This window comes from Arctopsyche grandis, chromosome 2 (assembly GCF_051622035.1).
Source record: "Arctopsyche grandis isolate Sample6627 chromosome 2, ASM5162203v2, whole genome shotgun sequence".
Lineage (NCBI taxonomy): Eukaryota > Metazoa > Arthropoda > Insecta > Trichoptera > Hydropsychidae > Arctopsyche > Arctopsyche grandis.
The window spans coordinates 1,699,517-1,726,955 of NC_135356.1; the positions used below are offsets into that span (position 1 = coordinate 1,699,517).

Sequence of the window (27,439 nt, forward strand, 5' to 3'; positions counted from 1 at the left end):
CGCACTGCGGTACTGCAGCACCCCCAAGGAAATTGAGAAAAAAATAATATTATTATATACATAAATGTATGTATATTATATGAACATATCAATATTATTTATGCATGTATTAAGCCCGCCCGCACACCGATACATCCAATAATGATCATACATCGCGGTACTAATATCAGAAGGTGAGGCATCGTTTATGATTTTGTGCAGTACGGTTTTCGTTTGAATATGCCGAGTGGGCGAAGGAGGGGCGCGGGGAGGGAGCTCGCGCTAGAAGCTTGGTCTCGTACTGCCACTCCCGGCTGTACGAGACGTATTTTGCGTCGTATGCGCGCGCCCGACACCTCTCACTTTTCGTCATTCCTTCTGCTTTCGTCTTTCCTTCTACACCTCTTACACTTTCTACATTTCTACTCTTCCTTCTAAACCTTACTGTTATGTTTTTCATCAATAAATAGAATAAAGACATACATATATATAAGAAACACAATGGTTCAGGAAAGATTGACGGCTTTGTCTATGCTGTCAATTGAAAACAAATTGTGGGTCTCGGGGGAACAGGGTAGTTCCTCCCCCACGAGTTAGGGCCGAATGGTCGAATGACAGCTCCACTGCCGTAACCATGGCGACCGGTGTTGCCACCCTCTTCTATGGGGTCGCCACATCACTCCCTCCCCAGCGACATTGCGTAGCCGTCGCGACAACTACGGGATGTAGCTGTCCAGATGGGCTGGCCACCGGACTCTCCTGCCAGTCCGTGTGGTTGCTTGTCGGCCAGTTTCTTGCTGTGGTTCTGCATTTTCTTGGGGGGCTCTCCGCTGCTTTCCATGTATGCCGGCTTTATGCGGTCTACCGATACGGTGACATTGGAATCCTTAATTCTCAGTGTGAAGAACTTCGGTCCCCTCTTCAACACCCTGTATGGACCATCGTATGGAGGCTGTAACGGACCCTTGGCAGCATCGTGTCTCAGGAACACCTGATCACTGGTGTGCAGGTCTTTGAAGATAAAGGTTGATCTTGTTCCATGACGCCGCGGTGGACTGGGTCTCAACCTCGCCATTTGGGACCGCAATCTCTCTGCTAGTTCCGCTGTGTTGGGTCCTCCGTTTCGTTGTGGAGCCAGAAACTCTCCCGGTAGCCGTAGCGGTTGACCATATACCAGTTCTGCTGACGTGGCATTAAGGTCTTCCTTCCATGCCGATCGGATTCCCAGTAACACTGTCGGTAGGGCTTCCGTCCACCCTTCGTCTTGGGGGAACAGGGTAGTTCCTCCCCCACGAATTAGGGCCGAATGGTCGAATGACAGCTCCACTGCCGTAACCATGGCGACCGGTGCTGCCACCCTCTTCTATGGGGTCGCCACAAAATGATTATGAACAGTGAAAATTTTAAAGAATAGGTGATAGGAATCAATTTTTTAATGAAATAAAATACATCTAAGTTTAATTTTGATAATTTTGATGTTAGTAGTAAAATATAATCCAAATAAACATTTATTTTTTATTTTTAATCAACCGCAGCACCCCCAGATATCTTATCCACGAGCCGCCACTGCTAATAATACAATTACCACTTGAGGAATATAATTATTATCAAAAATAAAACTCGCTAATGACGCACATATGCTGACCATGACAACATTCTCGATACACATTTTGGATATTCAATAATACAAATGCAAGATTTCTATGCTTTTACTGGTTCGGTGATTACTAGTCAAATGTGAACCGGTCACAGGACAACCGATCGCTCTAGATCGGTCACACGTGATCACCCGTCACACTAAAACTGGTCAGTCACACCCACCCAAAAATTAAAAATTGGTCGAATTTTTGTAGTGTGACCAGTTTTAGTGTGACGGGTGATCATGTGTGACCGATCTAGAGCGACCGGTTGTCCTATGACTGGTTCACATATGACTAGTAGTCCGTTTACCGCTTTTACTCAGATGTTGTAACAAATATGTACATTTTTAAGTAAATTTACATATTATATTCGCCAAGTTTTCTAGCCACGTCACCCGCCCATTGCCATTTCAATATCTTTACTTCTAATGTTATATAAAATCAGACATTTTTCATCGATCGATGATCAATGTTCATCGTTTGCTGTCATTTTTGAAAAGGTGGCAGCATTGCGTAGCAATTACATTCAACTGTCAAAAATAACAAAAAGCCATGCCAGTGAGATTGTATTCAGATATAAACTCACTGTAATATACCTATATATATATATATACATATATTACAATAAGAGTATAAAGCTCGAATCAATATACACCGACTAGTAGTGTAGGTATCATCAAAATCACCCAGCAACAGTATACACGGGAAAATGAATGAACACGTTTACAAGTAAATTCATACACTAGCTATCCGTACGCAGTAAATGTACGAAAGTAATAACAAGTAGACATTCTTAACAAGTATATAGTCGGCCTATGACGGATTAAACTAAAAACGCGACATTACATCGAAGAACATACTATAAATGAAAAATATAAAATATTTGCAAACCTAAAATCGTAGGTAATACGGATGTACGCAATTGCAAATCTTCTACAGTGGATTTAACCTTGTCAATTATTGCCTATTTCGTTTCTGTTCAACAATAAACTAGTTATTTGAACACAACCAGTTATATTCTTGAGCATAAAATTCATTGGAAGAGCAACGCTAAACCAATCTAATATCATTCGTTAGTAGATTTACTAGTGCATGAATTTGCGCGTCAGTTTATATGTACTTAGTCTAGTAAGAGTATCTGCGGAATCTAGCGTCGTAAGCTCTAGCTAAAATCCAATGCTAGTGTACACACTGACTGGTCAGTGTATACTAATTCGAAACTTGACGCTCTACTGTAAGTCATATACTTTCGTAATAAGTATAAAAGGTTTACCAAACATCTCCCCCCACATCTGTATTTCTTACCTGTTGAAAATCAATGCAGGGATGCGTGTATTAGTAAATAAATAAAACAACATTTGGTTTTTACAAATTTAAAGAAATTAAATTAAAATTAATGTTTATTCAAATTACAATACCTCATACATATACATATATATATATATAACTAAAATCAATACATATAACATGTTCATATGACGAAGAGTATCCTTTACGACACCAAGTTAAATATTAAAAAAAAGATAGCAGTACAGCTTATTCGGAAACATTTCAATGATAGTAAGAAAACTTGCTATCGTTGAAAAAGTCAATAATAACAGTAATGCTTACTAGCATTATGAAAAGCCTGAAAAACGATTACAACATTCTACAATTAACCAGACTCCAGTTCCAGCTCCCGTATTTAGGACATGCAAATTCAACTCCTTTGATTTGAAAAAATGGTAAAAGTTTGCCAATTTGAAATCAATTTGGCAAATCGGTTACGTCGGTTTTTTTTCTTTGCAGAGTCTGGATGCCACACTATACAACTAGTTACGTTATCGCTCAAAACCAAACCATAATAATACAGTTCCGAATAAAAACTATAAGAGTAAACAAATCTATAGTTAAAACATACGTTTAAATAAGTCGAGTAAATCGCTCTCGATACTTAATCATATTTTGAGAGAAAAAAAAAGGTCGTTTTATATGTATATGAGTGTTATTAGAACCGCATTCGAGTGAACTTCATAGACTTAACACTGTCCGTTGCAATATAGTATTATAATAGAGTTACAACATTGTTTTATTGTCCTGGACCTGGCGAGAGTGGTTTCCAACACAACCTTCTTAAGTCTACCTATTTATACGTCACATTTGGTACAAATCTGGAGACTTTCGGATGAGAAAAAATTCAATGCAATCATGAGGTAGAAAATAGACGTATTCTAAATAAACAATCTACCGAATTCAATTAAAAAAAATAATTTACGCTATTTTGTACTTATCAAAATATTATAAATATACATACATATATATATGTATATATATATACTCACTGAATCATAATTAATGATGAAAAAAATTCATCATATTTTAGGACAGTGGTTTCCGATGAACATGTGAAGAAATATTCTAACATATTTGACAGCAAAATCTTTGATTAAACAAAATACGCCAAAACAAATCTTATGATATATTGCTCTTGGAACAGTGATATTATGATATATTACAAAAAATAATTTGATGTATCGCGAAAAATATTATGATTATTGCAATTCATGAACACGTGAAGAAATATATTCTAGCATATTTTACAACGAAATTTTATATTATACAAATAATGCCAAAAAAAATATGATATATTGCTTAAAATATGATATATGCAAATGATGAACATGTGAAGAAATATATTCTAGCATATTTTACACCGAAATTTTTTATTATACAAATAATGCCAAAAAAAATATGATACATTGCAACTGAAACAGTGATATTATGAAATATAATGCAAAAATACTATGCTATATTGCAAAAATTTTTTATGACAGATACCAATAAAAGAAATCGAATTTGATCGAAAATAATAAAAAAAAAAAATAATATGAAAAGATGATAAATTGGACATTTAACATTGAAACCATTAAACAATATATGTAAATCTGTGAAAAAGTCGCTTTCATGTTGTTTACATGCATACGAAAGATTTGCCGTTTTATTCTTCGAGATCGGGAATAGCGTCGTCGTCCGAATCACTCTCCGTGTCGTCAAAATCAGGTCTGTCTCTCATATCTGAAACGGCAATAAAGCGTTGGATAAAAATTCAGCCATTCGACGGCATCACCGATTATAATACCACATATAAATATATATACCGTCTAATCCTCCCATTTGTCTCATCATGTCTTCAATGTTGTGTTTGCCGCCTGTAACATGAACATAACGCGTTAAAATGAATTCATACCCGATCAAAATAAACTCGGGACAACGAAATGATACGCACCGCCTTCCTCGTCGCTCTCGTTGTCCTCGAGCATCTTACCGAAGTCAACTTTTAACCAATGATGCTTGACATTTTCAGTTGTAAGTCTCGGCCAGAAAGGCGCATTAACTGCCACCTGAAAACAGTCAATGAAATTATATATTCGTGCATTGTTATTTATTGTTATTTAACATTTTATTCATTGTTGTCATTGTTATTTAACATCACATTGAAACGAACAATATTATCGCAATTCCTAGAGCCCAAAGGTGATAATTTCGCGCAGACTAATTGTTTAACTTTTTAACGCCACGATGATTTTCAAAATACTAGCGAGAAATGCCAAAATTTATAATTTTTTTGAAGGAAAATAGTTATGTATTATTATTTATTAACACGATGGCGGCCGCTGACTCATATTTGTATCATGTTGGGTGCACAACGCTTGGTGGCCGCTGGTACATATATGATTTACGACTGCGCGAACTGTATCAGTCTGCTGATATATATTTGTATCACGTTCGCGTCAATCGTTTGTGGCCAATGATACAATTTTTCATCACGTTTTCGTTTATGACGAAAACGCGATACAAATATATTCCAGTAAGCGTTGTGCACCCAAAATGATACAAATATGAGTCAGTGGCCACCATAGTGTTAGCATACTTCATTGGCAGTGTGCCATACTTAATGCGACAAAAGTTTCTGTACATTACAAAAAAAATGTGTGCATTTCTAAATGACGGATACAGATTGCATTAGAAAGTTTGCTTTGATCATTGAAAAAAATATTTGCTACTTAAAAATTGGATGAAATGTGCATTAAAATGAGAGATGAACTGTATCGCGTATACCAAAATACGAACCAACGTTTGCTTGGATTTTGTTTATTTATGGTATGGTTAGGTTAAGTTAGGGTTGGTTTTATTTAAGATTACATTTCACTAGTGAGAAACAAAAGTGAGCACTTTTGACAGTTGACAATTGTCGATAGCGGAAGACCTTTTAATGGTCACTTTATAATACCAAAATATTTTATTCGATGCACAATACGAGATTGTTTAATGCACCGAAAATAATACAAATTTTTCATGCACAAACATTTTTAAAGATACAAAGTATTTTTCTCAATGTACGGTTAAATCGTACCCACACTTTTTTGTACATTGTATTTGAAACAAGATATTTGAAGCGGGTGTTTGGTAGCTGTCTTTCGTGGTTGTAAATGCACTAGTTTATGATTTTGGCATCATTTGGTGTGCATTTTAGTTGCATTTAATTGCACGACGGCTCATGACCTCTATAATAGAAAACGATTTTCTATTGTTTTTGTTATTATTCTATATTCTATATTATTATAGAAACAAAATAGTGGGAAAAAAAAAGTTTGCATTGATATAAATGCATATATATGTACATAGTCCTGCCATAAGTTCTGTTACAAAGGTTTGCGATCGTTTTGCTCGTAAATATTAAATACCAACAATATTTTTTTTACTCCTTTTGGTAAAGGTACATATCTAGATTACATTCATATACATAATCAGTTGCTCCTTTGTTCAGGTAAGATGGAGTGGATAGATTACGAAAACCGCATGCCTGTGATAGCGCTGCATGAGATTATGAAGAAGGCATGAAAAAGCTTAAGCTTCCAAGAATGTTCGTGTATCGAACGATCAAAAGTTTCACCATATCCAACTCATTATTAAACACTGAAAGAAATGGCCAGCCAAGAACAGTTTGATCGTCGAATCCAATCCATGTAGACCGAGAGCGAATTTGAAGAAAGCTCCTCCGAAAACGTGAAATCATGGCACAAAATTGGGATGAACAGTGAGAACAAGTTCTGTGATAGTAAAAATTAGCCATAGCCTTAGTTATGAAGCTCATCAATATAATTCTATTTAACAATAAGCGTTGTATTTTACAACAGAAGCTTAAAAATCCAGAAAGCACAAAAATCGTTGTTGACGGCCAGCATTCGGGCGTGTATCAGTATGGCAGAATGACCCTCCGGGAGACCCAACCTTAATCCCCTGGATTATAAATTATATTCAGATCTGGAGAACATAGCATGCTCAATACGCCATAGCTCTTTAGATGATTTTGAAGCAGTCGATGAAATGTCAATGGAAGTGGTGCGTAATTTGATGAGACGGGTGGCCGATCACGTTAAAGGGATTTATAGAAAATAGGGGTGGACATTTCGAAAATTTTTAAGTTTTATATTATGTGTATAAGTTTATGTTGTAATAAAATTTGTTTTATGTTAGTTTTTGTTCTGTGATAAAATATGTTTGTAACAGAACTTATGGCACGACTATGTACATATATATATAAAAAGTTTCATACCGATGATGCACTAACGTAAGTATTCGAATACGACCATTATGACGTCAACAACTTATGTTAACAATCATTATGCCGTTTTTATTATAAACAACGACATATCATTATTTAGCACTCAAAGGTTAAAGACTGATTGAACGTAAAAAATCATCTTTCTAGATTAGGATTGTATTGAAACGATATCAATTTGTTTTGACGGAATATGAAAACAGGAATAAAACTGCATTTATAATTACAAAATTAAGTCAAAATTTGCGCTCTAAGAACAAAAAAAAAACTGTTTTCCAACATTATTAGAGGCTATTGTGACTCGACACATGTCTGAACTAGAACTCAAATGAGTTGCAAATTAAAATAAAAAGGTAAAGACCACCCATTGTGTAGCATTGACCTTTCACATTGATAACGTTTGAATTTATTTTTGGCACTAAAAAAAATATTTCAACAATCAAGTGCCACGAAACGACTGTGTTGCATAACATTACTCATATTGCCAGTTTTATGAATAAAGTAATGGGCTTGCATACTGAGGAGATACGTATGGTTTAGTCGCAATGACCAATTCTATATGTAATGAAAATATAATTGAATACGAACCTTGTGGAGTATCACCAGGATATACCTGCCCTTGTTGATAATTATGCATTTCGCAGGCACTATCTCGGCATACAGGTTTATAACATAATCATATGAATTCTTATCGGGTAAGCATTTGCCACCAAACGACAGCGTTTTTGATGTAAACCTATTGAACGATCATAGCAAAATTTATAGTACACTAAATATTAAATTTTTCCTACAAATATTCACACACAAATACATATATATATATATATATATATATATATATATATATATATATATATATATATATATATATATATATATATATATATATATATATATATATATATATTAACTCAACTAAAATATTGAGAACTCACATTTCAATAAAGTATACAACTTTATCTCAACACACAAAAACCAATTACAGAGTTCGTGGACAAATACAGTCCATCAGACGACTGATTGTATCGAGGCAAAGATCAAATTTTACCATTGTACATACAAACATACACAATCGAAAATTATATTCCATTGAAAATTCCATTTATGGTGTTATCCATTTCTATGAACAAAAATTCAATTTAATCCAAATCATTGTGACAAATAATTATACCAGTACGAAAAAAAAGTACACCATAGAAAAATAATATGTACATTACAATTCGCTAATATTGATCTTTCCCTGATACAATAATATAAGTCATATATATATATATATATATATATATATATATATATATATATATATATATATATATATATATATATATATATATATATATATATATATATATATATATATATATATATATATATATATATATATATATATATATATATATATATATATATATATATATATATATATATATATATATATATATATATATATATATATATATATATATATATATATATATATATATATATATATATATATATATATATATATATATATATATATATATATATATATATATATATATATATATATATATATATATATATATATATATATATATATATATATATATATATATATATATATATATATATATATATATATATATATATATATATATATATATATATATATATATATATATATATATATATATATATATATATATATATATATATATATATATATATATATATATATATATATATATATATATATATATATATATATATATATATATATATATATATATATATATATATATATATATATATATATATATATATATATATATATATATATATATATATATATATATATATATATATATATATATATATATATATATATATATATATATATATATATATATATATATATATATATATATATATATATATATATATATATATATATATATATATATATATATATATATATATATATATATATATATATATATATATATATATATATATATATATATATATATATATATATATATATATATATATATATATATATATATATATATATATATATATATATATATATATATATATATATATATATATATATATATATATATATATATATATATATATATATATATATATATATATATATATATATATATATATATATATATATATATATATATATATATATATATATATATATATATATATATATATATATATATATATATATATATATATATATATATATATATATATATATATATATATATATATATATATATATATATATATATATATATATATATATATATATATATATATATATATATATATATATATATATATATATATATATATATATATATACGCCAATAGCAACTGAGTTTTATTCAATGGAACCAACCCTGTATGAGTAATTTAAAAAATATAAAATTTTTCTTACAATGAAGATATGCAAAACACAATTGGTAAATAATAAAAAAAAAATGACCCAATATGGGTTGGCTCCATTAAACAAAACTACTTTTGAATATAATATACATACATATATAGTAAAAATGGTTCTTAACTCGTTTAAAATTTGATATTGGTTGAATTTTAATACATTATCTCCCTTTTGAAACTACCAATAAGCATAAAAGAATAGTCTGCATTAAAAAATATATATCTATAGATCTATTGATATTTACTTTTTTTCGTAAATTTCGTAAACAGTTAATTGCCATAAGTAGCTTTTAATTATATATTTCGAGTTTCAAAACAATTCAAAAATAAAATTAGCCACCCAAATCACTCATTTAATAGAGATTGCTCTCATCTTTGCCGACTTTCATGTAATGCACAAAGGATAAACCGCATGGAAACACATTTCCTCCAAATTTGCATCCCGGAACATATATATATATTTATATATAAAAAAAAAAAAAATACAACATCGCACATAAAACTCATTATCAGCAAAAAAAAAAAAAAAGAAAAGGTTATCAATTGCAATGGATACTATGCGCCAAAACATCACAATTTGGTAACAAAGCAGTTTATATGTACAAAAAAAAAACAAACAATATTTTTTAGTAAATGAACTTCCGCATTACGACAAGCGTCTGATATAATTCGCCGCCGATATATGTATATATATATATATATATAAATTATGATTAAATGAAATAAGTTCAAATACAGTCGCACATTGCAATAGCGGAACATCATGATAAACTCACTCTATTTTGGGATCAGGACATTCGGCATTGAATGTAAGATGAATGCAGTCTTTTCTCTGGGCCCACATTGCCGGCGGCGGAACTGAACTGAAAACAGACCAAACGAAAAAAATCAATCAACAATCTTACAGAATCCTAGAAACAAAGAGCGCACGCAAATCTAATATATAATTTCGAAAGAGACTCTGTATATATATATATATATGTACATATGAGTGTAAGTATTTAAATCCATATATTTCATTTCACTTCGATTCCTATTGGTCGAAATGGTCTACCAATACCCAAATAGGGTTGCCAAGTGTCACGGACAAAAAAAACGCTGCGCTACAAATGGTTGCAAACCACGTGGCCGCATGCTCATTACAAACTTTTGTCTCGGCTTTTGCCATTTTAAACTCAAACTCAATTTTAAGAATTGCCAATCACACTGTTCCGACACGAAAAATGGTTCAGAGACGAGATATTATGACTCTTCTTACAGATCTATGCCCAGTAAACACGAATCTGGTAATAAAAAAGGTTGATTGACTCAAGATTCGGAGATATGTGTTTTTTTAAATCACGCGATTTTTCGATATCTCAGTGTTGCTCGGTCGATGTCTCAAAATCTGTCAATTTTCTGTTCAAAATGAATATTGGAATCTATAGTCGGGTATTTCATCTTTCATTTGTAGTACTTTTCAGCTTTCAAATCTCTCTAAGTAGTCGTCCAGTTCAAATCAAAATTAAAAATTTTCACTTGGGATTTTTTCCCACTGTCAATACTATTTTATATTGAGTATTTTCTATCGAAACATGTTTATTGGGATAGTGTTCAGGCCACACTATTTTTTGTTTTCGTTTAAAAGGTTTAATTGAAAGTGTGCTGAACTTTAAATCGGTAAAATTGCGAGCAAAAAGCCCGTACTAGTATTGACAGATTTTGAGACATCGACCGAACAACACCAAGATATAGAAAAATCGCGCGATTTAAAAAACACATATCTCCGAATCTCGAGCCAATCGACATTTTTTATTACCAGATTCGTGTTTACTGGGCATAGATCTATAAGAAAAGTCATATCTCGTCTCTGAACCATTTCTCGTGTCGAACAGTGTTATTAAATGAAACCATCAGTTTTACGCATTCTGAACAGATGAAGTAGAGTCAATGTTGCCATATAAGAAATATTATCACTGGCAACATCCTCTCCACCCGCGCGCGTTTTTTGTTTGATAAAATCCGACATTCACTGATGTTTTGATTCCTCGCTTTTCTCCCGTACTTCGAATTCGTTTTTCAACTGGCTTTCTTTCACTTTCGCTGACGCTACTGGCTTCCCGATTTTTGGTTTTTTTTTTTTGCCATGGACTGACTTTTTCTCGGATATGCGTACCCTTAAATAAATAAGCGTAGACTGCTAAGATGTTTTTTTTTTTTTTAAATAAATACCAACCCCAACAACCAAATCTTAAATGAATAAGGCCAACCCTAACTCAACTTAACCTAAGCCGACCCTTAAATAAATTTATCATTTATATTGTTTATCTGATCACTTATTTAATTAATTACCGATAGAAAAATTGTTATTTACTGATCGAAAAATGAATATTTACATTATTTAACTGATCACTTATTTAATAAATTACCAATCATTAATTTTAATTTTTACAGACCTCCTTTGCGTTTCACTACAATTAAGACGACTTTTTTTATATCTCTTATTAACTCATCATTTTAATTATCTTTTTGATGGGTTAATAATTAGTTGCCATTTTATCAAATAATTAGTTGCCATTTTATTAAAGATGGAAATTAAGCAAACGAGAGCAATTTCTAGTTCAAGTTTTATTTTTAGAGATTGTACAGCACAGAAGCCGTTCCGAAAAAATCGTGCCAGCGACGAGAACCTTAAAGATGATGTAGACGTCCCTTTTGGCAACGGTTGATTGAAGTTAATGCAAATTGAATGATCCAATACATGGATCTTATTCCTAGAATGTTCCATGTGATAAAACAGACAATTGATAAGTGGAAAAGCGTGTTGATGTATTGATTTTTTGTATATTTGAACAGACGTGTATAGAGAGAGAGAGAGAGAGAGAGAGTATATATAAGATACTTAAATGTGACCCGAGATTAAGTTCATCTTCAAAGTTAAATTCGAGATATGAGAACAGTGGTGTGTTGTTGTAATTGATAAAAATGCAAAAATGCGATTGGGACTAGTGGTAGATTAAAAGAAAATAAAAAAAAGACTCAGACGTAAAGTGTCAAAGTAAAGTCAAAGATAGTGTTGGGTCAAACTGTGAAACTGTTGCAATCGATGAAATTGTGACTTTCACCGCATGTGAAACTTTCTTGGGAAAGAGTTATGTATGTATGAATTTCTCAAATAGTTATTGCATTTCACAATTGCATTTTGTTTCACGCTACAACTCTTCAATGTTAAGACATTGGTTTTTCAACATATTCTTTGAGCGCTTTGTAACGAATGTAAAAAGGATTGATAATTTGTATATCCGATGATGATATTGTAGACATGTTGGCTTATTCTTTTAAGTGATTTTATTTATTAATTTAATTACAGGCATCGCCACAATGGTCGAAAATATAATTATAAGACAAAAATACATTAATAAGTAACCATCGAAGACGATAGAATCGATATAATATAATAAAAATATCAAATAAACAGAACACATAGTAAGGAGTGTCTTGCATTTATAGCCAGCACTAATATATAAGGACCAGCCGTAAATACGAAACATCCCTACGAGGCCCAAATGGAAGAGAGAAGACCAAAATTCCACTCATACATCACATTCAATTATTAAATTAACGACGAGTGCAGGCTACCAGACAATTTGTTCTAAAAATATCCCATTCAGGCCGATAGCCCTTGAAATAGGAGCTTTCGATAAAGACGATCTACGATAGGTTCATCAAGCCTTTGACTTTATAGAAAATAGTCATTTTTTTTGTTTTATATTAAAAATTGTATACAAAAAAATGTACGTTTCATACTAATATAAAATAAAATACAATTTTATTTATTTAAAAGTCTGTCACGCTGAAAATTTCGCCAACATTGCCAATTAGAAATCCGGTATACAAATTGTAGCCAAACCAAACAAACCCTAGATCAATACCGCAGAGGATTTCGAATTTTGTAAAGGTGTGTTTTTAGACGCTCTAATATATCTTGCAACAATATAAAACAAGTCTATTGATGAATGTATTTTTCCAAAACCAGTTCCATCTTCTTCATTGTTGTTAAAATGTAATGCTCACAATCTGTTGGGGGGATTTCTATCGAGATATTCTGCTATGGTTATAAATTCAACAATTCCGATGTAAACCAATGCTACCTGGAAAGGCTCAGCGGGTAGTATTCTTGTTTATTTATACATACTCAAAAAAACAACGCCCATCGGCGTATTTCAGGCTGATGGACTTGTTGGCAAAACGCCAATTGGCGATGTGATAAGCATTCAAAGGGTTAATATTGAATAGTTTTTAGGTACTTAGAAAGTTTGTTCTATTAAAATTTACATTATAGATTAATGTTAGAATGTGATTTTCGTTTTGTATTCAGGCAGCAAATCCAATCATGTCTAAATATGTAAGAAAAATTTGTCATATATGTGTATGTGTGGATTTGAAATCAGTTTCCAATTCTTGAGCTTGTCTGGTGCAGTCCTTTGTAATGAAATTTACATGTGTGGATATATTGGCAACGACGATGAAAAAAGTCATTATATACATCAGCTACAAATAAGGACAGTAAACAATTATGAAATTATTGCATCATTGGGTCACGAAAGTTATCGCACATTCATGCAAGCGACAAAAAGTTACGATGCAAATCACATAACCCTACTTATCGGGAATGAAGAAAAAAAAATGCAATGAAGGATGCCATTGTTTGATAAATCCGAACCGGATCAAATGTGTTACCATATTTAAAAAAAAAAAAAATGAAATAAAAGAAAAACAATGAAACCGCTTTTTTCGAAACGTGCACACTTGGCAACACTAGAGACCAGTTCGATCGCCGCGCCATTCTTATAGGTTATGAGTCGGACTATGAGACGCTCGGATCAGATGCTCGGGTTTGGATGAAAAATGGCGGCAAGCCGGACGATCGCTGATCGTGTATACTCCATGATCGCTGATCTTGATGGAACGCGTCGTCCTTTGTTTACAAGGGGAGCGTGGTGTGGTGTGATAGCGTGGAGGGGGGGGGGGCCGCATGGGGCGTCGACTTGTTCTAGAAGCCGGTCGAAGTGCGCTCGATGAGAGGGGTGTTGGTCAGAGAGACTTACCTGGTGCTGGGCGCCATGTCGAAGGACGCCTGTGTCGGGGGGGGTAGCGGGTAAAGTGAGAAGAAGGGGCGGGGTGGATGCGGAGATGTCTCACGGCGAAGTGAGTGATTCAGTGACGACACGCCTGTAGCCGACCGGCAAATGGCGTTACAGGGTCGCTCTTGTGCTTAGCTAAGCGGCACATGAACGACAACCTGGCAACACTGGTCGAAACAATGCGACCATCTTCCACTTGTGCGTATATTTAAAATCGGTCTCCGTGACGAGACAGAATGTTAAATTACAGAAAACGCAAATATCGGAAGGCAAAGATCGAAAATCGAAACATCTTAAGTCGAAAGATCAAAAAAAAAGGGTGCATGATAAACGGGTACATACTCACTTAATTTGCGCGAGCAAGATACATATTAATGTGCGCGCGCAGATTACGGGAGGAAAAGCATGTTCCTCTTGTTCCTGTTGTATCCTGCTCGTGCAAATTAAGTGAGTATGTACCGTTTACCATGCACCATTTTTTTTTTTTTTGATCTTTGCCTTCTGATATTTGTGTTTTCTGTAATTTAACATTCTGTCTCGTCACGTAGACCCATTTAAAATAGTAAACGGATAACTAGTCAAATGTGAACCGGTCACAGGACAACCGGTCGCTCTAGATCGGTCACACGTGATCACCCGTCACACTAAAACTGGTCACGAGAAAACTGGTCACACCCGAAAATTCAACCAATTTTTAATTTTCGGGTGTGACCAGTTTTCTCGTGACCAGTTTTAGTGTGACGGGTAATCACGTGTGACCGATCTAGAGCGACCGGTTGTCCTGTGACCGGTTCACATTTGACTAGTAATCACCGAACCATTTAAAATTAATAATTTTAAATATACGTAATAAATATAAATTATGGTGTAACATTATATGTATAAATTAAATTATGATATGACATAACAAATATAAATCAGTTAGTGATTTATACTACATATGTAATGTAGATTTCAAAACACAAAGAAATATAAACAATACAAAAACACCTTGGCTATCCTACCTCTACTTATGATCAATGGTGTCACCTCAATTTCGGAACAAGGGTTTCCAATTGTTTTTAATTTGTATATATATTTCGAAAAAATGGTTTTTTTCTTTACCTCCTATATAATCGACGGTAAACGGACAACTAGTCAAATGTGAACCGGTCACAGGACAATCGGCCACTCTAGATCGGTCACACGTTATCACTAGAGGTAGGATAGTCACAATGCTATCCATTGTTCCATTGTTGTAAATCCTTTGTAAAAAAGGTTCGGCAAACCTTTAACAATGCATTTACAACCTTTTAACAATACGCGGCACCTTCTGGGTCCGGTGACTAGTTATCACTCGTCACACTACAACTAGTCACGAGAAAACTGATCACACCCAAAAATTAAAAATTGGTCGTATGATAACTGGTCACACAAAAAATTATTCGCAAATACTTCGGCGAGTATGGGATACAAAAGAAGAAATCGTTCTATTTTTAAAATGAGAAATATTATCGACTTTCCTGAATTAACTGATAATGATTAGCTGTGTGATTTTGCATTTACTTTGGACATCGTGAAACATTTAAATACTTTCAACGCAGTGTTCCAAGGGGAAAACTTATATGTTCATGATATGGTGAAAAGTTTGAATGGATTTAAATTAAAACTACGACTATTTCTTCACCATTTATTTATTTAACGGGTAGACCACTTTTCAACCATGAAATTGCTGAAGATACCAGAAAATAAATTTGAAGAAAATGGTGAAATTATCAACGATTTAAGCGGTGAGTTTCCACGAAGATTTGGGGACTTCCGAAAAATTGAGATAGGCTTGGCAATTATACGAGATCAATTGCAATATATATTGATAACGTATCGACGGAGATATAAATTAAGATTATATATTTACAGTGGGATGCTGAATGAAGAAATTTGAACACCCTTAATACGGAAAAAATCGACAAACTTAGAGATTTTGCTCAAAAACTGCTGGTGGTTTTTTGATCAACCTACATATGTAAACAAACATTTTCAATCATGAATATCAATAAAAATTCTTTACAATCAAGCATCACAGATGAAAATTTACAAGCATTTTTAAGAATTTCAACTACAAAATTTTCTCCTGAAATTAAAAAACTGTTTTGTATGAAATTTAAAAAAAAATCATGTTTGAATTCCTTTCACGATAATGAATAATGTATATCTAAAAATAGTATTTTACTTGCGGCCCGCCGCTCATTTTTAATTTCTAATGTGGCCCTTCATCCTAAAAGTTTGCCCAGGCCTGGTCTAGAGCAGTGGTTCTCAAGTGCGGCGACGGTGACCGCATGCGGCCACTAGTGGATTTTACTGCGGCCACCAGCGACTTAATAGTAAATAATACTAATATTTAAAAAAAAAATATATATTTTAAAAACTACAAAAAAGCAACTTAACAATAATAGAAACCATGCTCATCATTGACAAACTAAAAAATATAGCAAAAAGCCTTGTGACAGAAGTTGAAAATGACAATTTTTCAATTTTATCTTCTGTTAGTGATTTGATAGATAATATGACTGACACAACCTCAAAATTAAAACTTAAAATAACAGAGTGTTTTAAATCTCTGAATCTAGAACTTGATAAAGGGTTCGAAGAATTAAATTTTTTTTAAACTGTTTCTTTTGTATCTTCCCCTTTTATTATGATGACAAATGAAAATTTCATAGTACTACAAAATAGATTAAAATCATTTTCAGTATTGCGATTAATTAACTGGGCTAACGTAAAATATTTATTATTAGAAATTAGTCATGATCAAGTACTTAATAACCATTTTAATAATATTTCGGTTCAAAAATTTTGGTCGGAAATATACGTTGACAATGAAACAAACCAATACAAAGATTTGGCACCAATTGCGTATATTGCGAAAGATCATTCAGTGTAATGCACTTTATTAAAAACAAATTTAGAAACCAGCTGATAGACGCAAACTTAGAAGTAGCAATGCAGCTTGTATTGGAAGAAAGGAGTATTGAGCAATTTCCATTTGTATTATTATTAAATAAATAGAAACGAAAATATTAAAATTTCTTTTATTTTATGAATAAATCGATGAACTTTTTTTGTAACTTTAATTTATTTGATTAAATTTGGTACAAGAGCGATGATTATGCCATCGTAAGACTTGTTGTTGTGAAATATCTATATGAGATCACTGGCTTTGATTCGGAATAACATTTCATTAAAATGTTGACTTTGCGATGGAAAGTCATAAACAGACAAACTAATATCAATCATTTGTATGTATTAAAGAAATTCTTCATTAAAGAAATAAAAAGTTCGTAAATAAAAAGTATTTGCGAATAATTTTTTGTGTCACCAGTTATCATACGACCAATTTTTAATTTTTGGATGTGACCAGTTTTCTCGTGACCGATTTTAGGGTGTGACCAGTTTTCTCGTGACCAGTTTTTGGGTGTGACCAGTTTTCTCGTTACCAGTTTTAGCGTGTGACCAGTTTTCTCGTGACCAGCTTTAGTGTGACGGGTGATCACGTGTGACCGATCTAGAGCGACCGGTTGTCCTGTGACCGGTTCACATTTGACTAGTAATTTTTCTAGTAATTAACGGGTAGGTAGTGGTAGATATCGTCTGTGTGGATGGCGTCATATGGTGCGTACGCACCAAGCCAACGAACGGCCCACAGGCCAACTTTTAAAACCAGTAGCGTACAAAATATCGAAATAAAAATTAAATTTAAAAATTGAAATTAAATATCAAAATTAAAACTATCAAAATAAAAGTATAATCATTATATTAAAATTAAAATTAAATATTGAAAGTTAAAACAGAACATGCACAATTTAAATAAATTTTCGAGATTGACCTAAAATTAGATCATCAACAATCACATACAGGTAATCCTCGACTTTTGTTTGTCGAAGATGTTTTGACTTACGAAGATACGCACTAAGATCGAAAAAAAATCAAAGAATTATTATTTTTACTTCCTCGTAATGCGCAGTTACTGAGAATATATCATGTATTAGTATGGGTGATCCAACGATGGAAGCTAACCCGGGGTGTTGTCGGTCACATCAAACGGATTTTTTTTTCTTCAATTGTTTCTCTCGTCGAAATAAATCAAGTAATTAAATCATTTCAGAGGTAAAATTTATCGGATAATGTGTGATTATTAATTTTATTTCGACGAAAGAAAAAAAACCCTTTGACAAATCACCGACATCCGACACCGCGTTTTTTTATGAATTGTTTTTTTTTTATCGATCATCCACGTGGAAATACAGTAACATCTCGTGACGACTTTAACAATTTTTTTTTTCGCTCGTAAGCAGAGAAATTATAATATTTCTCTGGTTTTAAATGCGAATCGTCGTAATTCAAAACATTGTTGTAATTCAAAACATCAACGATGATCTAATTTTAGCTCAATCTCGCTGTTTAGCTTGATTTTGATATTTAATTTCAATTTTAAAATTTAATTTTTATTTCGATATTTTGTACGCTACTGGTTTTAAAAGTTGGCCCAAAATTGTCGTTGGTTTAGTCCGTAAGCACCAATATACATATGCAGTCGGTACGTGACGATTGGGCGCCCAGGACGATTGGGCGATCAGTGTTACTCGCCACTGCGACAATTGGACGACGAGACTGGCGGACACTGCGTCAATTGGGCCCTGCGTCAATTGGGCGGCCATCGCACTGGGCGATCATCGAGTGGCCGACGGCGACCGGGCGACCAGGGCGCGTGGGCGACCACCGACACGGCCCGCTGGTGAAGTGGTCGCCAAGCTTACGTAAACTCTGCGTTTTGCAAGGAACGACCGCGAACGGAGCGTTATAGGAATTTCCGATGCACTGACAAATATTCTACCTACATACATATGCTTTATACCGCTTTATTTTTCGTTTCAGTTTTACCAATTTTTCGTAACAACACGAATCATACTATTAATTTTTTTCGCTATATTATATTACATTTGCTGGAATTTTATATTAAACGTACTTTTATAAATACATGTGTAGCACCTTTTCACAAAAAATAATTGTAAGATGACAAATCATATGTACCTACATATTCTCCAAAATAATATAAAAGAAAAATGATCGATTGAATCTTTCGCGCAGTGCTTTTAGTTTTTTTTCAAATGGACACACTTTTTTTTCTTTTAAATGTTATATTTCAGTTTTATCAATTGGATAAATTCACACTCTATTCTCAATTTTCTCAACACTGTATTAGTTATACATAATAACAAAATATTTTCTAATAGCGATTCTCAAAGTTTTCAAGATTATATTTTTTTTCAATGATGAAATACGTTTACGAAAAAAAAGCGCATACTTAAATTCGTTCGCGGAGCTCGAATAATTTTTTTCGGCTTTTCCCATAATTAAATTATTACATCGTTTACGATTCGCAGAGGCAATTCTCGAAAAAAATAGCTTTTTAAAGTAATTTTAAACATCTCCCGTTCTATGGTTATTGTTGAAAATTACATTGAGCCACAAAAAATCACGTTTTTTAGTTACCAGAGCGGAGACTAACCAATCTTTACTAACTTTGACCCACTGAATTCGAATATGATATTGATTTTTGCTGGTTGGTGATTGTTTACGAGATATGAGCGTTTAAAAAAATGCGCGATTTTTACAGTTTTTTGGCTTTTGCGGTCTTTAACTCAAAACCTAGTATTGCTGTGCTCAAAGTGAGTATTGGAATCAATAGTCAGATGTTTTTCCTATTGATTGTGATATTGCATTGCTTTAAAATACTTATAATTAATTGTCTAGCGAATTTTAAAAGTCAAAAAAATATTTTTTTTACGGATTTTTTCTCCGTGCTATTTTGCATTTATTTGGCAATTTTTTTATTTCACCTCGTTTATAAGGATTGGTTTTCTATTTTAATATTTTTTATTTTTATCTAAACGTACTAACTCGAGCGGTAATTGCAATTTAAATGCTTTCGTTTTTGTTGCTCAGTGTTATTATAGTCACATTAAAATCTATATGATAGTTTATAGTAATTAAGGCTCATTTCGTTTATCAATAATTTAATAAGGTATATTTTTACTAATTAATATCTTTCGCTTTTGTAAATTCGAAACATACATACATATGTATAACGAATTATGTTTACATCTATAACTGTCATCCAGCGCTCATCTGTTCATCTAATGTATAATTTCTTTAATAATATTTTATGCGTATAAAATATTACAAAGACCTTACAAGAAATTATATATTTTCAAATATTTGGACCGAATGAACGAACTCATTCAAAACGTTTTTTTTTTTACTATGAGTGGCAGTTTTATTGCCTAAAGATAAATAATACCGCGTCTCATAGGCTAGGCTAGAGATGCTCTGCAAGTCATTTTGATAAAAGAGTTCTCAAAACCACTTTTGACAACTGTTTCTCGAACTACTTTTTTTCTTGATTGTTTTACATGACATGTTATACATACATACATATGTAAGGTTTTTCAACGGGTTTTTGCGGTATCATAAATTCATGGCCCTCAAATTTGGTTTAAAATAATGCAATGACGTAAATGATTTTATACCCTTTATCCTTTTATTAAATTCAAATTATTCTGAAATGGTTTTCATCGTTTTTTCAAAACCTCTCCGATAAAATAAACGTTTTTTATTCCAAAAAAAATGGCAAAGTTTCAAAGCGATCGGAAAAGTTTTAGGAGGTTTGTCCAAAACTAAGATAAACCTTGTAATTTTCAAATGTTATAATTAGCATGGAAATAATTTTTTCAATGTATGTATGTGTGTGTTGTATGAATGTACATACATATGTACATATGTTATTTTGAAAATTTTCAATTTAATATTTATTTTCATTATTCATCAATGAAAAGTAAATCAAAAAACTTTATTAATACTATGATTTGATGAATATACTAAATACTGGCGATTCTAGAATTGATCTAATGTTGAGAGTTACAAATTTTACACGTTTTGGATTTTCGTAAGATTAAAAATAAGCACCAATCACACGGTTGATCCCATATTTTTTAAGATCATCGAAAGCCGATGCAATTCGCGCTATTATATAAGTATTTATATTTTTATTTTTGAACATTTAATTTGTACGAATATTTTTTACGTAAATTTGTACGAATATCGATTTTTATATTTTCGGGGCAATGAGAGAATTTGTTCGCAGAAGGGCCAAAGAGGCATTGTATTGCATTAAGACGATTGTATCGTAAAAATATCAAATATTATGTTCTTCCTCTTTTTTTTGTCGAAGGGATCGGTACCTGAAGGGATCGGTCCAAAATATCATCTAATGTTGAATGAATCACTGTTAGAAAATATTTTGTAATTATGTATAACTATTACAGTGTAGTACAAAATTGAGAATAGGGTGTGAATTTATCCAATTGATAAAACTGAAATATAACATTTAAAAGAGAAAAAAGTGTGTCCATTTGAAAAATGTTTGCAATTTTGGGACCGACCATTTATTTCATTGTTTTGGTAGGTAATCGTAAAACCTGCTTCGAGAAGAAAAAAAAATACTGAATGAAAATCGACGGATTGATTGCAAAATTATTTAAGGCTCATTTCGTATTTACTTACCTATTATACAGTTCACATGGTTTTTAATATCTATTGCTTTTGTAAAGTAGCAACATACATACATACATATGTACATATGTACGTGTATAACGAATCATGTTTACATCTACATATGTACATATGTATAACGGTCATCCAGCACTCATCTGTTTATCTAATACAGCGGTTCAGATTTCAAATTTCCAGCAAGAAATTGTAAAAGTAAATCACTTGATCAGTGATATATTAATAATATTAATAATAATTTGAATACGATATTGAAAAAATAATATTGGAATAAATTAAAAAAGGTCGAATAAAACGGGTCGATTTATGAGTTTCTAGAATTGACTACATACCAGCAATTCTAAAATTAATTTAATGTAAATAAATAAATGTCTTTGAATACAAATTTTACATATTTTGGAATTTCGTAAGATTAGGAATAAGCATTTATTACGGTTGATCCACATTTTTTAACAAACAAACCGATGATAGTCGCTCTATTGATCGACTAAATAATAATTAAAAAACACAAATCGCAGCCGAATTGATTACAGTTATACAGGAAAAAAAATAATTACGTAGGTTAATTCTCGCTCGAATGTTTGGTGTTAGTTGGGTATGTTTTTGAGAACAATAAACTGACCATTTAAGACTCAAATTCATTGAAGTATCTACTTCAATGCTCAAATGTGATACGAAAATATCTCCCTACAATAGAAAGTTATAAAAAAAAACTCTCGAATGTTAGACAATACTTTAAACACGTTTTGTATATATTTTCCTTTTTTAATGTTAACTGTATAATTTATTTAAGTTCAGTTATTTTTTTAGTCAAATGAATTGTAAAAAAAGGAAGCAGATGATTATAATGAAAAAATTAAGGTGAAGAAATAGAGAATATTAAATTGATCACCAAAAATACAATGTCGAAAGTCAGTTTTTACGAGCCCAGCTCAAATATGCAAATTCGAAAATATGGCTGCCATATCTACGATAGAAGCTCACATGAATATGATCAATATGCTAATAAGTTACGAAATGTGTTTGATAGATTTAAAGATTTTTCAAAAATAGAGGATATAATATTATTCATGTCATTCCCATTCAATGATGAAATACAAATAGAAGAAATATCAATCAAATTAAAATAATTTTTGGATGTAGACCAAATACTAGTTGAGGATGAAATACTTAAATTAAAATGCGAAATATTTTTGAAATCAAGACCTTCCCTCAAAATAGTTATTGGAATTTACTCTGTGATGAAAAATATTTTCAGAATAATTTGAATTTAATAAAAGGATAAAGGGTATAAAATCATTTACGTCATTGCATTATTTTAAACCAAATTTGAGGGCCATGAATTTATGATACCGCAAAAACCCGTTGAAAAACCTTACATATGTATGTATGTATAACATGTCATGTAAAACAATCAAGAAAAAAAGTAGTTCGAGAAACAGTTGTCAAAAGTGGTTTTGAGAACTCTTTTATCAAAATGACTTGCAGAGCATCTCTAGCCTAGCCTATGAGACGCGGTATTATTTATCTTTAGGCAATAAAACTGCCACTCATAGTAAAAAAAAAAACGTTTTGAATGAGTTCGTTCATTCGGTCCAAATATTTGAAAATATATAATTTCTTGTAAGGTCTTTGTAATATTTTATACGCATAAAATATTATTAAAGAAATTATACATTAGATGAACAGATGAGCGCTGGATGACAGTTATAGATGTAAACATAATTCGTTATACATATGTATGTATGTTTCGAATTTACAAAAGCGAAAGATATTAATTAGTAAAAATATACCTTATTAAATTATTGATAAACGAAATGAGCCTTAATTACTATAAACTATCATATAGATTTTAATGTGACTATAATAACACTGAGCAACAAAAACGAAAGCATTTAAATTGCAATTACCGCTCGAGTTAGTACGTTTAGATAAAAATAAAAAATATTAAAATAGAAAACCAATCCTTATAAACGAGGTGAAATAAAAAAATTGCCAAATAAATGCAAAATAGCACGGAGAAAAAATCCGTAAAAAAAATATTTTTTTGACTTTTAAAATTCGCTAGACAATTAATTATAAGTATTTTAAAGCAATGCAATATCACAATCAATAGGAAAAACATCTGACTATTGATTCCAATACTCACTTTGAGCACAGCAATACTAGGTTTTGAGTTAAAGACCGCAAAAGCCAAAAAACTGTAAAAATCGCGCATTTTTTTAAACGCTCATATCTCGTAAACAATCACCAACCAGCAAAAATCAATATCATATTCGAATTCAGTGGGTCAAAGTTAGTAAAGATTGGTTAGTCTCCGCTCTGGTAACTAAAAAACGTGATTTTTTGTGGCTCAATGTAATTTTCAACAATAACCATAGAACGGGAGATGTTTAAAATTACTTTAAAAAGCTATTTTTTTCGAGAATTGCCTCTGCGAATCGTAAACGATGTAATAATTTAATTATGGGAAAAGCCGAAAAAAATTATTCGAGCTCCGCGAACGAATTTAAGTATGCGCTTTTTTTTCGTAAACGTATTTCATCATTGAAAAAAAATATAATCTTGAAAACTTTGAGAATCGCTATTAGAAAATATTTTGTTATTATGTATAACTAATACAGTGTTGAGAAAATTGAGAATAGAGTGTGAATTTATCCAATTGATAAAACTGAAATATAACATTTAAAAGAAAAAAAAGTGTGTCCATTTGAAAAAAAACTAAAAGCACTGCGCGAAAGATTCAATCGATCATTTTTCTTTTATATTATTTTGGAGAATATGTAGGTACATATGATTTGTCATCTTACAATTATTTTTTGTGAAAAGGTGCTACACATGTATTTATAAAAGTACGTTTAATATAAAATTCCAGCAAATGTAATATAATATAGCGAAAAAAATTAATAGTATGATTCGTGTTGTTACGAAAAATTGGTAAAACTGAAACGAAAAATAAAGCGGTATAAAGCATATGTATGTAGGTAGAATATTTGTCAGTGCATCGGAAATTCCTATAACGCTCCGTTCGCGGTCGTTCCTTGCAAAACGCAGAGTTTACGTAAGCTTGGCGACCACTTCACCAGCGGGCCGTGTCGGTGGTCGCCCACGCGCCCTGGTCGCCCGGTCGCCGTCGGCCACTCGATGATCGCCCAGTGCGATGGCCGCCCAATTGACGCAGGGCCCAATTGACGCAGTGTCCGCCAGTCTCGTCGTCCAATTGTCGCAGTGGCGAGTAACACTGATCGCCCAATCGTCCTGGGCGCCCAATCGACCGTGTCCCTATGCAGTTACCCGCACTAGTCGACTCGAGATCGACTCACGCGCACATGTCGCTCGGAAGCTCCGAACTTGATAACTTTAACAATGGAATTTCTCAGAGTGTTCCGAGATATCGTCACAAATGTCGTACAACGTGTACAGACATTTGTGATGGGGCCAAGACCGGAATTGGAATACATTCCTGCTACGGTCGTCCGCAGGAAAAGGCGTAAGAGAAAGGAAAAGGCCGTCGTCTTCGAGAATGCGAAACCTCGACAGTGCGAAAGTGAAGAGACAACAGAATGTTTTGAACCTGCTCTTCCCTGCCACGAGACTCCAACGCCTGAGGTATATTTCCATATGTCGCGCATATACCCGTAACCTCCGCAGAGTTGTCATGCATATACACCTCTCACTCGTGCTGATAGTGAGAGAGTGAGAGGCGCATATGCGTTTCCGCTATTCGCCACAGATGTTCTAGTGGCGCTGTCGGCTACTTTTGCCGCTAGGTTGCCGCCTGCCTTGTCATCTGTCATCTGTCATCTGTCACTGTCACATTGTAGAGAAAGTCGGAGATATGGAACGTTGGTTGTTGTATTTTTGTGTTGCATATTCGTCCCTTTGTCAACCAACCTCAACGTGCAAATAAAGCCATCCATTTATATGCGGTGGTGTAGACTGTAGTGTGTGGTGGTTATTTTATAGTATTCAACCGTTTGACGTTTGTTTTGGTGCGAGAACTCCCTATGTTTATTTTGCGATTTAGCTATTAACATGAACTGTCGGCTTCAATCAATACTCTCAAGATGTTCACATGTATGCTCGTTCTATTCCACAGTATGTTTATAGATAAACTTTGGCTGCTAATTGAAGTTTAAAAGCATGAGCGCTTTTACCAAGTTAATTGCTAAATAAATATGCAGCATGTGTATTTTTTAAGAGGGAATGACATTAGCCTGCAGATTTTTGGATAAATATTATCCAACGTAATGCTGTCATTGTTTTAGCTATGAGGATAAACTTTGCACAGTAGTGGCCATCAAATTACATTGAAACAAGATTGTTTGACGGCGATTTAAAATATTGTTAGTATGCTACAAGCCGTGTATTATGTAGCATACTAACAATATTTTAACCGTGGAAACCATAGTCGTAGGGCTCTTTTCTTAAACATTGTTTTTAAATTATAGTTTATACCTTTTTGTCCTAATTTTGGATTAGAGTAAAGTTAAAATCAAATTTAATTGTATGTGAGTTTCAATATATTTGAAACTTAACTTCATTTACATATATTCAGAAATTTCAATCTTCATTGACAATTATTTTTGATACTTCCCATTTCTCACCATTTCTCAGCTACCTTGGGTTTTCGGTTTTAAATTAAAATAAAAGCCAATTTATACCAATGAAATGGCATTTATTAATTATAAAAATATTTAATTTACAAAAATTCAAATATTACAATTCACATGACTTATAAGTGTCAAAAAAAAAAAATTAAGCTTCTTTTCGTCAGTAGTGCTAAAACATTATAATTCTCAGTTGGGATAAAATTTAATATAATACAATATTAGCAGTACTGTTCAGTGAGGACCACGAGAAGGTAGAAGCTTAAAACCTCACCAGGAAATGGTTAAGAATGGAATAGGAAAATTAGAATGGGAGAACATTAGTAAGAATGAAGCTAAAAAGAGGTATGTAAAAATCATTATTATCCATTAAGAAAATAATAGATTAAATTAATAGAGATTTACACAAATTTTTGAAAATTGGGGTTAGCAAAG

General features: G+C 32.2%; 2 protein-coding genes across 2 annotated transcripts in view; one reads left to right on the forward strand and one right to left on the reverse strand.

Annotated features, from left to right (window-relative positions):
* Nucleotides 1–2,986: 2,986 nt before the first annotated feature.
* p23 (cytosolic prostaglandin E synthase) lies at nt 2,987–25,994 on the reverse strand. Its single transcript, XM_077446347.1, has 7 exons — nt 25,969–25,994; nt 14,754–14,877; nt 10,443–10,529; nt 7,810–7,957; nt 4,885–4,999; nt 4,757–4,807; nt 2,987–4,673 (listed from the first exon to the last, which is right to left on the reverse strand). Exons 2-7 carry the CDS (start codon nt 14,768–14,770, stop codon nt 4,597–4,599), a joined length of 495 nt encoding a protein of 164 aa, XP_077302473.1. The 5' UTR covers nt 14,771–14,877; nt 25,969–25,994; the 3' UTR covers nt 2,987–4,596.
* The window catches only part of LOC143922928 (NFX1-type zinc finger-containing protein 1-like), a 38,986-nt gene continuing 37,017 nt past the window's right edge, over nt 25,471–27,439 (forward strand). Inside the window, exon 1 of the mRNA XM_077446345.1 lies at nt 25,471–26,003. Coding sequence (XP_077302471.1) covers nt 25,761–26,003 — 243 coding nt within the window. The 5' untranslated portion in view covers nt 25,471–25,760. The remainder of the gene's footprint in view (nt 26,004–27,439) is intronic.

Bases quoted from the DNA above. Each gene is read 5' to 3' on its own strand.
- p23 (XM_077446347.1), bottom strand. The intron at 4,808-4,884 runs GTGCGTATCATT...TTCATGTTACAG, and splicing joins CGAGAGCGACGAGGAAGGCG to GCGGCAAACACAACATTGAA. The intron at 4,674-4,756 runs GTATATATATTT...TTGCCGTTTCAG, and splicing joins ACAAATGGGAGGATTAGACG to ATATGAGAGACAGACCTGAT.